Raw genomic sequence first — 12,474 nt, 5'->3', positions numbered from 1 at the left:
CCGCTCGCGTCGAGCCCTCGGCAGGCGCTCGGTGAAAATCACGCTGTACGTCTCCTGTACGTTTCACCCCGCAAACGTCGATTACAAATGGTTATTGCTCTGACCGAGCCCTTTGGCCTGGGTCCGCAGTAAACTGTTTAAAGAGGGAGGGCAAATGGGTGTTGCCCGCTGAAGTCAGCGTGTCCCGAGCTGTTACTAATCATCGTGTCAGTGTGGTGCTTACTGAGAAAAATACCCCGAAGGAAAAAAAAAAACAGAGGGGTGTAAAGCATTTCAACTGCCATTTTAGCACGGAAATTTCCCGCCGGCTGGGTGTTCACGTCGGAAAATGGGTCTCTGAGCAGCTGAATGAGTGAGGGCGTTCATAGGCAGTGTGTTGTTCTCGGAGGTGCTTTGTGGCTGCGTTCTCTGCTGCTTCCAGCTCTTTATAGCACAACAGAAAGCTTCGGATTTGTTTTTGGACAATGTCTGTGGTTTGCTTTGTTCTTAAATATCTTAAGGCAAGGGAGAATAATTTTTAGAATTGTACTGCTTCTGTGTTCTTGCTTTTGATCTTGCTTGGGTCTGATAGGTGATCGGTGCTTTATTTTCATTTACATCTGTAAGTCACTCATCAAAAACTACTTCAGGACAGTGGTTGTACACTGTGAGGTAGGCAGGGGGCCCAGGTATTTATTGCCTTTGAGGGCAGCAAAACTGCGTTGAAAAAACATTTCAAATGGAGAGGCATCATCTCCCATGGATATGAGATTAATGTAGCGTTTAACACTGCAGACCTAATTTGAGTTTGAGGGTGAGGAAAAGCTATAACTATTGTCCTCACTCTTTTTTTTTTTTAATTAATTTGATTTTTTTCCCTAGCATTTTAGAACATTTTTCTAGGATTCAGAAATTGTCCTGTCTTTTGTTTGTACTCATGCATAAGGCTTGCGTGAGGTACTACCTGAGTATTACCCATCAGGGTGCTCTGCCTCTCCTATCACCTAAAGAGATCTTAAAAATAAAACAGTAAAATTATTGTCGTGGTGTTTTTTTTAAACTTAAATTGCTTATTTACTGAAGCATATGGTGGTCCCTTGACTTTAGTGAAAACATTAACATCCTTCCAGTTGCTTGTGCTTTGATTGGTGGTGTATCAGAACAGGTTTTAAGAGGGAGGGTGTAGGTACTCAAATTATGTATAACTGGGTATGATCATGTAATACTGTCTTTACTAACATGGAGGTAATTAAGTCAACAACTCGGTTATTTTTCTTCTCAGTTCTCTCCTATCTTACTTTTTTTCAGCTCCTGACTGGTTTTCCAAATTGATTTGTTACTAAATTGTCTTCGAAGACTTCTCACATCTTTGAACTGTTTGTTAAATACTTGTCAATTGATGTGTTCAAGACACAACTTGAAAGAGGTCTCAAACCAGTTTGAGATTTTTTCAGTTACATAGCTTAAGGGGGGGGACTTTTTGTTTAGTTTTAAATGGCAGCTAATAAAGCCTTAATAAATGCTTGAGATTTGAAGGCTGTTGAAGGTAGTTTTTTTTATTTAGAAAATTTTTTTTCTTGCTCAGAAAAGAGCAAAGAGACCACCAAACATAATAGAGAGACCTAAGTGTGTGAGAGTGCCAAAGAAGCTAGAAATAAAACTGCACAGTGCAAACTAAATGTGCAAAAATATGATAAGGCATGAAAACGTGAAACTACACTGTAAAATATGACTCCAGTATTGGGTCTGAGTCTTCTTTCTTTTTTTGTGATGAATAATGTCTTATGCTCCAAACGTTGCAAGCAGAACTACCTGTATGCTGATGGAGTATGTATTTTGCAAAAGGCTGTCATGATCTGGCTGTGAGCTAGATTTTCAGTGACTTCAAATACATTGACTGTAATAATATTTAACATTTATGGTATGCTTCAAATCAACTAAATTGATGCATGCTAAATTTATTTCTTTTAAAGTACCAAAAATATATTAAATAGAATAAAATACAGAAAAAGGAATGAGCAGTAGGATATTATTTTCCCCTTAAAAAAAAATCCCGCTCCCTTTACTGTTTCTCTGTCTTTGACTGAAGTTTCTCTTATGTCCTGGTTGACTAAATCGTCAAACAAACACTTAGCTTTACACAATGTATTTTTTTAAGCTTTGCGACTACCCTTTCTTAATTTGATTTGTATTTAAGTGCTTTGTTAAATAGGACGTGGACTTAGATCAAGGAAGGTAAACACATCTTTAATGTCAAAGTAGCCTTTTCCAGCTAAATGCATGATGCTTTCTCAACTAGCAATTAGGCTACCCCTGGCTGCAGAGCTTTTAGACCTGGTTAAAGGTTTTTTGTGGCATTTCAAATGGATGTGGCATGTCAGGCTCTGCAGAGTGCTTCATGGCATTAGTGGAAAATAATGGTGGTCATAAGTGGGGTTTGTTAACCCTATAGACCCTATGCAAACTTTCTGTTATGGTATGGATGACCCAACGGATTTTGCTGTAAGAAAATGAGAATGCTCCTTAGTCTGCAAACACTTGTAGTCATGGTAATTGAAAGGAGAAGGCCCAGTAATGAGATCTGCACCCTCTTCAGTAAATGTAGCTATTTTAAAAATAAATGTCGCTATTTTAAAAACTGAAATAAGAGAACAAGGCCTTTGTATGTAAATTGTTGGTAAGAGCTATTAAAAGGAAAATACTTTCGAATTAACGCTTTTGTGCAGGGATCTTACAACTGACTCTTGTAGTACCAAATCCCTGTGGCCCATCCTGCGTGGCAGAATACTTACTGGTGCTTTACTGGCTGAGCTATATGGTCAGGTTGATTCAGTGGACAGATGATGGAAAGGCTTTTACATTTTAGGCAACATCTGTAGGCTTTTTTGTCTTGAAGTTGGTTGCAACTATGGATGTGACATCAGAATTCGATATACTACTAAAGAGGCAGTGTGATGGTCTAGTAACTGCTCTTCAGAAATATGCAATGTCACAGTTCTGTGAAAAGTGCTCCATGCTAGTAGTGTTGTCCTTGGTAGCAGTGGAGGCTTCAGGTATTCCCCTTTACCCCAGTGCTGATTGCCCCAGGCTGCAAGAGGAATCAGAAACTTGATTTGCTCTTTGGAAGAAGTATAAACAACTAAAAAATCTGTGAGAAAAGTATTTGAGTTGTATCCATTTCATAACCATGTAAGAGGATGACTTCACAAAGATGGAGTACCTTCAGATGACGCTGGTAAACGGGATGCATGTGGTATGGTTCTGAAGATGATCTGAAACCTCTGTGGGTCTCAAGAGTTAGAGCTGGGCCATATATTAGACAAATGACAGATGCTCTCTATTACCCCTTACCAAAGAGGGGAGAGAAAAAGGGAATAAAGGAGAGAGACTATGGATTGGAAAAGAAAACTAAAACTGCTTTAATGATAATACTAATAATAAAAGGAAATATATACAACTATATACAATACCAATTCTGAACCCAACCCCTCTGATGACAACCACATCACCAGTGATGCTGCAGGGCAGACACTGGGGAAGGCCCAGGCTGAGCTCAGCAGCAGATGGAAAGCAGATGGAGGAGCTGGATTCTGGAACTGGAGTCAGGGATGCATGGCCTGGGATCAAAGGTAGAACAGACAGAGTCCTCCTCGGACGTCTGCCAGTGAAGAGGAGGGCAAGGCAGAGAGTGAGACCCTCAGCTTTATACCGAATATGATGTACATGGAATGGAAGGCTTCAGGAAGTGCAGTTAGTTTCAAAAGACTGAGCTGGAAAGTAAAATCACTGAACAGAATGAGTTCTGTTCTAATGCAAACGAGGACAGTGGGCAAGACAGATTCCTAATTGGACAGTAGTTTCTTTCTGCCGCAGGAAGTGCAGTTAGTTTCAAAGACTGAGCTGGAAAGTAAAATCACTGAACAGAATGAGTTCTGTTCTAATGCAAACGAGGACAGTGGGCAAGACAGATTCCTAATTGGACAGTAGTTTCTTTCTGCCGCTTCTCCAGGAACTAACTTGTTGGGGAGTAACATGTCTCAAGTTCTGGACTTGCTGGAATCCCCTGTGCTGTGGAGGATTTTAGGGGAGCTCGATGTATGTGGGGGAGGGATTCAGGTGACTGGAAGTAGAAGGCTTTCGTAGCAGTAGAAGGCTTTCGTCAGGTTTCAGCTTCTCATGAGTTCAAGGCAAATACTGTGAGTTTCTGTAACGCAGAGATGACTGTCCAGATTACTCTGTCCTAGATAGCTGCAAAACATCGATGGGAGCTCTTAACTGGCTGGAGCATGATTCACCTTATCAGCTGCTGTGATGTATCTTCTGTGCATGGGACTCTTGATGAGTTTAGAAGCATTTATGCAGTTCCTTTCTTTCCCCACTAGACCACTGCAGGAATTGCAGATTTGCTGCTAGCTTTGCTAGGTCTGAAGTGAAGTTAGTATCTCTAACTGTCAGTCCTGCAGGCTATACATGAACACTCAGTCCTGCTATTCCCACTCGTAGGTATATGGCAAAGGTTTGTCAGGTAAAACTACGTGTTCACTTACCTCTACAGAAAACATACCTTTGTCCAGGAGGCATACGCTGGCTTACAGTGTGGCGTTTAGGGTTTTTTTAAATTATTTTATTTTATTATTGGCACTTCGTGATAAGAAAAGGACCCAGCCTTGACTTTGACATTTACAGGGCTGGCAGTTCAATTAAAATATTGACAAAGTTCCCACTTGCCCTGTGTGAAGGGTAAGCTTTTTGTTGTCCAGAAGAAAAGTAGACTCTTCAAAGATGCTGGTGCAGGCAGGAATAATCATGAGTAAATAACATTTGAGCTGTCGGAGTGAGAAGAAACTGGTCCTAACTTCTAATTTTATTTTCTTTTTTGCTAACTTGGTATCCAGTGGCATATTAGAGGGTTGTGGGGTTTTATTTGTTCAAATATAATACAGCTTTACAATATGTTAGATAACACAATACAGTGTTTTATTAAATGTTGTCAGATTTGGAAGCTCATGCAGGCACTCTTTTGAGCAGATTTGTTTAAGTTAGCAAAATCAGCCCGTTAGTTGATCATAACAATTGGAAAGGCTTTTTTAATGAGAGGATTCCATTTTTTGAGAAATACTACAGTGCTGTAAAAATACTTTCTCTGCTATTTTTGTGGGGAGGTGAGATACATTAACTGTGGGCCTGAATAGTTTGCTTTAGGCCATTCAATTGAAGGAAAAGCTGCTTATAAACGGTGGGATTTTATAGTTTTATGTGTCATATTTGTTTATTTCTTTAGAGATAATATTTGAAATTGGGTGAAAAACCCAGGTTGCTGTACATAGCAATAAGTACTACATTTTTTGTCTATCTGTAAAAAGACCTGATTTTTGTTTGTGTGTATGTCTTCACCCTAGATATTGAAGCACAAATTCGAGAAATTCAAGGAAAAAAGCCTGCTCTTGATGAAGCACAAGGAGTAGGCCTTGATTCCACCGGATATTATGATCAAGAAATTTATGGTGGCAGTGACAGCAGGTTTGCTGGATATGTCACTTCTATTGCAGCAACTGAATTGGAAGATGTAAGTGATTTTCTGTGTTTGTTCGTTTAGGGCTCGCATTCTAAGTATTCCAGAATTAACTGTCAGTAATTTTTAATAGCAGTTGCTTCAGTAAAAGCAGTTACTGTCATTAAAACTGTACTGGTCTAAATATGTCTTATTTGGGGAGCTTGTACTTCTTGTATGGATTGTGCTTTGAAAGTCACATGGGCCCGAGGAGAAGGCAAAAGGTTGTGGCCTGGTACTTCATCACCTTGACTGGAATAATTAACTTCGTTCTGTTGTTGCTGCCAAGATGAAAAATGATAGTGAAAAAATATAATAAAATCTGGCCCAACAAACTTAAGTGACTATCTTAAGATTTGTTTCTATTTAATTTCAAATTTCAGAGCAGTTTTTGAGGATTGACTTTTTCACTGTATTATGTCCCTTATGATTCCTGCTTGTGAGATTAGTTTATGTTGTTTTCTAATGTTAAACGTTTGACCAGGAGCGATCAGAAACTACAGTTTTCACCATAAATACGTGGGCAAATACATATTACATCAAGTGAATTACTTTTAAGAGGAAGGCAGATTGTCATGTTCAGTTCAATACTAGTTGATATATTTTTTTTAGTGATGTACTATGTGTCATTTCTAGACTTATAAGAATTCTTTAATTAAAAATTTCCATTACAGCGTCTCACTGAAATCAGTTCATAGTTTTAAGAGCATTTTTTCTTTTTGAGTTGCTGTAAATTACTGCACAGAAACTGGCTTCTAATATGAGGAAATAGATAGCAAAAACATTTTACACATTCCAAGTACTTGTTATTGCCATTGTGATTGAGAAGATATAACTAAATTAATATATTTCTGAATTTTTACTGTTTCTGAGGGAGGTTTTTATAAGGCTGTTTACTAAAGTTTTATTTCTAATCTAGTTGGCACTTAAGAAAAGAATGATTTGAATTTCACATGCCAGCTAAGGAACCGTATTAATAGTGCTGATAGGAAACAGACTTTTTTTAGAACTAGAATGGACAACATGCTTGGTTAAATGTAGTGTACTGCAGAATACTTGAGTCTTGTAGAGAAAAAGCTACCTTTTTAGTATGTTGGTAGGTTTATCTGATTCAGCAGTTTGGGAGTAATAATAGAAGCTATATGAGAAAGCTGCTAAAATTTTGAATTAACTATTCTAGTTGTCCTTTTTCATGTTTTCTGTGACCCCAGTATGTTGTTTTGACATCATTTTATCTCAATATCAACACAACAAAATTGCCATGTCTTTTTTACTGCCAGGATGATGATGACTACCCTTCTACAAGTTTGCTTGGCCAGAAGAAGCCGGGGTACCATGCTCCAGTGGCATTGCTTAATGACATACCGCAGTCTACTGAACAGGTACATCTTAATTGAAGGCACAGTAAAATACTATTGCTAGGAGAAAGAAGTGTGAAAGTTTTCTGAGACAAAGTCTTGTTTGTTGGAAATAAAAAGACGTATGTAAAGGACTGTGGTATTTTAATTTTGCTGTAAGCTTGTTACTGCTTTAGTTTAGAATTCCACAGGATGATAAAAATCAGCACTTCTTCATGTAAAGGCCATGTGGGCATATACATTAAACTTTTAATTTTTTTTTTTTAATAGGTCAGATATGTCAAAAATCAAAATGTCTGGAAAACTTAATGTCCTCTATTTTTGTAAAGAAAATATTATCACTTAGGTTTATATTCTTGGAATATTTTCCTGTGAAATTTAAAAGCATGTGAAATAGAGTTTAGTTTCCCTGCAAAGAAAAGGGGAAGGGTCGACAGCATCAAATGCTTTGGTAATGAGTGAATAAATTTTTGTCAGAAGTTATTTCATAAGAAATTATGTGTTAAAAAATAAAATTTCAGTGTTTTGACATTCCTGCATAGTTGAGATTAAAAATAAAGTAAACCTTTTTAGTAATACTGAAAAGAAATATAGGATTATGGTCATGAGATACTTCTCCTGTTGTTCTTTGTACATCTGTGACTAACAAGCTGTTTTCGATTTCTAGTATGATCCTTTTGCAGAACACCGTCCTCAAAAGATTGCGGATCGGGAAGATGAGTACAAAAAGCACAGGCGGATGATGATAATTTCCCCTGAGCGTCTTGATCCTTTTGCAGATGGTAATTTATTTTGACTTTTCTATACCCTTTATGCAGTTTGTTTGTCTTTAATTGTCTTTAGCCCTTTGATTTCTGTTGGCATGCTTATAAACTTAGTTTTGTTTTAAACATCCCCTTTTCATAGAGATTTGGTTGAAAACCTAGATGCCATATTCTTCATCTTTATAATACGAGTTTTCTTTCCAGGTAGAAGGACAAGAAAATAATGAGCCATTGCCATAGAAACACAAAGGGTTAAAGGTTTCTCTTTTCATTTTGTTTTGGGTTGTGCATTATGCTTTGAACAACTTGTGTATTGAGTGCTCAGATTCTTTCAGTACCTTGAAAGTTTTCATTCCAAGTCATAGATTTACAGAGCTACTGCTTTTGAAATGCTAGCTCTCAAAACAGAGCACCTGATTCTTACCATCCTATGTAAACTTAGGTGGTATAGCTAAAAGAAACAAAAGTGTATGTAAGACTTGGATACTGTTAATAGTTCAAGTCTCTCTGGTAATTTGAGAATGCAAGTCAGGAAAAGGGGTGTTAGTGGGTCTGGCAGAAACTTTCTTCAGGTGTGTGAGTTTCACGTGTGGCAATAAGGTGCCCGTTGGCTTAAAATTAGTAGCTATTTTGCAGGTGTTACAAATGAGAATTTCAGCCTGCATGAATTAGTAGGGATATTAATTATTTTACTTGCTTAATTGTAATTGATATAAACATGTGTTGTCAGCATTCACAGGCCCATACTAACTGTCCTTAATTTCTTTCCTACAGCAGTACTGCTATATGCCAGTCCTGTCTGCATTCTTAAGGGTGCAGTTCAACACATCCTGTGTAGATTATGGTGAAAAAGTATTCCAAAGGAAAGTCCTATCAAAGCTAGTGTCAGAATGACACAGCCAATTGGGCAATGATCTTCAGCGTAGAAATGTCTCAGTTGTTTATTTTTTTCCCTAAATTATAATGCTATACCACTCCTATAGCATATCTACACATTTTTCTTAAAGAAAAGTGTTTTTCTTGTCAAGTTTAATTTTTATAAAGTTGGGCTTCTCGTAAAATATTTAAAAGTTTAATTAAACGCAAGATACACAGCATAAAACAACATAAGGTATACAAAACCCGTTACCTGTGAGTATCGTTGCGGTGGTATGTGTGGTGTATCGCATTTGGCTCCCAATCACAGTTGTACCTTGAGAAGAGAAGCGGGGGAAAGGGTCATTAAACAGATTTTTGGGTTTTTTTAGTTTGTTTTGTTTTGTTTTTAATGAAGCCCGTTTACAATATGACGCTAGAAGATCTGGGAGTTGTGTCCAGATTTGTCAAACTTAGAAATGGGTCTTTATGATAAAACATTTTAAATGTTACTTAGGTGTGCAATAGTTATTTGTAGTCAGATAACAACTAGGATTTAACAGCTTACACAAGGTAATGTTTTGAATATAAATCTTTCCAAAGTGTTACTAATGGTAAAGAGATAATTTTCTAGGCTTCTATTCTGCTGCTTGAAGTCAGAACTGCTGATGGAGACAAAGGCACGAAAGTGTACGTATTCCGGATTAGCAACCCAGGAACCCATCACTTCTGAAGACTCTTAACTGTGTTGTCATTTTATCATTTATATCGGCTTTAAAGCATTTGTTTGAAACTGCAGTAGTTATGTTTGTGTTCAAACAGGTTAAATTGATCAGCAAACTGAATAAACGTAAGATACATGTAATTTTTAAAATTTTCAATCAAAAAGTAAAATTAACTGATCATGGAATAATATAATATTAGAGCAGGACAGTAGAAAAAATCAGTAGTTTGTGTTTATCCTGTACTCATTGTGCTCCATTCCTGTTGCTGTTCTCTTCTACAGGAGGGAAGACACCAGACCCCAAAATGAATGCCAGAACATACATGGATGTTATGCGTGAACAGCATTTAACAAAAGAAGAGGTGTGTGCCAGGGAGGGTTTTCCACTGAGTTTCATTTTACAGCCTCTGAAAGCATGTTAACAAAGTGGGAACGGAATTTCTTGTGTAGTACCTACAGCAAGTTGGAACAAGATCTTGTAGTGCCAGGGACCTCTGTAGGTTACATTGATTTACCCTACTTGACTTGCCGTAATTGACGAATTACTTTATAATTTTGACAATCTTACTGCTTATGGATCCATTGATAAGTGAAAAACAGTCTGAGCTACCATGTTGTTTTAACATCGTTTCAGAATTTTAGATAAGAATTTCGGGACTTTTATAACTCACATGAACACGTTTTCTGACTGACTCACCTTTAATTTACTGAAGTGGAACTTGTTTGAAACAGGTGTGTAATGATTTTTAAGGCATACGTATAGGTGACAGAAGCTGATAGCACTCGGAATTCTCCATGCGTTTGCATTTGTAGTAAAATAATGGCTTTTATAAGAAATAACTTCAGAAACAGCCCCTCCAAACACATAGCTCTCTATCAGTGTAGAGAAATTTGAGAAGAGAATGGACTTGAAATTAAAGGAATAGCTAATTGCATGCTATTTGGGCAAAACCACAAAAGATAGCATAAGATAGGATACGACTGAAAAATCTCTTTTAAAGGTATAATCTGAACAGACCTTCTTCTGTTTTGTGTTTTTGTGCCCTTGAATAGAGGGAAATTAGGCAACAACTAGCTGAAAAAGCTAAAGCTGGAGAGCTTAAAGTCGTCAATGGAGCTGCATCTCAGCCACCTTCAAAACGCAAACGGCGTTGGGATCAGACAGCTGATCAGACTCCTGGTGCCACACCTAAAAAATTATCCAGTTGGGATCAAGCAGAGGTAATAATCCTAGTGTTCATCAGCTTATCTCAGAAGACGTTCTTAAGGCCAGTCCTCTTGAATTCCAGAAGCTTCTTACTCTACTGAAGTAACTAGCAATCTTTTAATGTATAATATGAGCCATAGTCATACTTCTGGTTTTGTCTTGTATAGACTCCTGGACATACACCATCTCTGCGATGGGATGAAACCCCAGGCCGTGCAAAGGGTAGTGAAACTCCTGGTGCCACCCCAGGCTCAAAAATATGGGATCCGACTCCCAGTCATACACCGGCAGGAGCTGCAACACCTGGACGGGACACTCCTGGTCACGCAACACCAGGCCATGGAGGTGCCACTTCCAGTGCACGTAAAAACCGATGGGATGAAACACCTAAAACAGAAAGAGGTATTTATGGCAGACTGTAAAGCGTGTGATAAGTTTTGAGTAGTTAATTGCATAGGATTTTTTTTGCCTTAAGTAGATTCAAAAACCAGGCAAGAAGTGGTTATGTTCTGACATCTAGTGGTTGATGGGAAGTGATGTATCTGGGTTTATAGCACTGAATTCTGCCTTAACTTGCATCTGTGAAAGTACCTCTGCTCAAAAATGGAATCAAAGTTCTATGTTATATCTAGTGACTGCTGCAGGCTGGGATTTTAGTATCTAAAGGAGCTCACATTGAGTTGCTTTTTGTGATACATTTTTGTGTGTTGTTTCTGACTGTTTTGAAGAGGACAGCATTACAACAAGTTTTGGAAGCATTTTCTCACCTGCTTAATTTGAATTAGGCTTTTTGTGTCAGAATGGGGAAACACCAGTGTTCTTTAATCCTTTTATCAGGGGAGTGCTCAAGGGAGTACTTTGCCCAATTTTTAGAATATCTGAGTTCTCTTTATTTTTTAGAATTTTATCTATATATGCTATGATTCAGCAAGAAGATGACTTTTTCGTGAAGTCAAGTTCTCTGTGGATCTGTAGTGTAATGCTTGTGGTTTTTCAATGTCCATCAAAGAAGACTTCACTTTTTGTCCAGTGCCGTTTTTTTATTTGGTACTTGTTAATTTGTGTAGATGTGAGGGTGAGATACTGAAAACGCATTTAGATATTGACAGTTAGAGAATAGTTAGTGTTGTCAGTAATTGTAGTTGAAGTATGTACTGTTCAGCTGCCTGCAAAAAGTGTTTTGTTTTTCCATAGATACTCCGGGACATGGCAGTGGATGGGCTGAGACGCCTCGTACGGATAGAGGTGGTGACTCCATTGGTGAGACACCTACCCCAGGAGCGAGTAAAAGGAAGTCACGATGGGATGAAACACCTGCGAGCCAGATGGGTGGTAGCACTCCTGTTCTGACACCTGGCAAAACCCCCATTGGTACACCAGCCATGAACATGGCAACTCCGACACCGGGTGAGTCCAGTCTGTTTTCCAGGGCTTCACTTTCTGTTGTGCAAACAAGGCATTTACTGTTACCTTATATTTTGAAATAGACTTCTGCCTAACATGTTTTCCTGCTTGTATATGAAAGCGGTCAGGATATGCTCAGTTTTCAATTTTTAATGCTCACAACAGCTGAGGTCTGGAGGGGAATTAGTGCTAAGGTTATATGTCAGTTCCTGTTCAATTTAATTGGTAAAAAATTAGTAAAAGGCTCGCTAAAAGTTTGGTATCTTACTGGTCACAGTAAGAAATCTGGTCACAGATTTCACATGCTGTGGAAACTTTGGCTCAAGAAAGCCAAAGGTTAAAGGTTAAGTAACCAAATCATCTCCTTCTGCATACAGGGGTTTTTTATATTAAGTATGTTTTAATTATCTTTAATTTGAATATAGGTCATATCATGAGCATGACTCCTGAGCAGCTGCAGGCTTGGCGGTGGGAAAGGGAAATAGATGAGAGAAACAGACCACTTTCTGATGAAGAATTGGATGCTATGTTTCCCGAAGGATATAAGGTAATCGCGGTGGATTAAAATACAGCAGACCATGGGGTTTTTTTCTGCCATAGGATATTGATTTTTTTTGTAAACACCGCCCCCC

At 38.1% G+C, this 12,474-nt stretch overlaps 1 protein-coding gene across 1 annotated transcript; it reads left to right on the top strand.

The window, feature by feature from the left end:
* Positions 1–2,887: 2,887 nt before the first annotated feature.
* Positions 2,888–12,389, top strand: LOC104488745 (splicing factor 3B subunit 1-like; the record flags this gene model as incomplete). The annotated part of the gene is made up of 9 exons (XM_010136205.1): positions 2,888–3,032; positions 5,379–5,545; positions 6,811–6,912; positions 7,556–7,670; positions 9,514–9,593; positions 10,285–10,452; positions 10,606–10,840; positions 11,633–11,845; positions 12,268–12,389. Coding segments are annotated over exons 1-9 (1,347 nt in total), but the record flags the coding sequence as incomplete, so codon positions are not given.
* Positions 12,390–12,474: the final 85 nt, after the last annotated feature.

The sequence above is a fragment of the Buceros rhinoceros genome, unplaced genomic scaffold (genome assembly GCF_000710305.1).
Source record: "Buceros rhinoceros silvestris isolate BGI_N320 unplaced genomic scaffold, ASM71030v1 scaffold895, whole genome shotgun sequence".
Classification (NCBI taxonomy): Eukaryota; Metazoa; Chordata; class Aves; order Bucerotiformes; family Bucerotidae; genus Buceros; species Buceros rhinoceros.
This window is presented reverse-complemented; position numbering and strand designations above follow the sequence as displayed.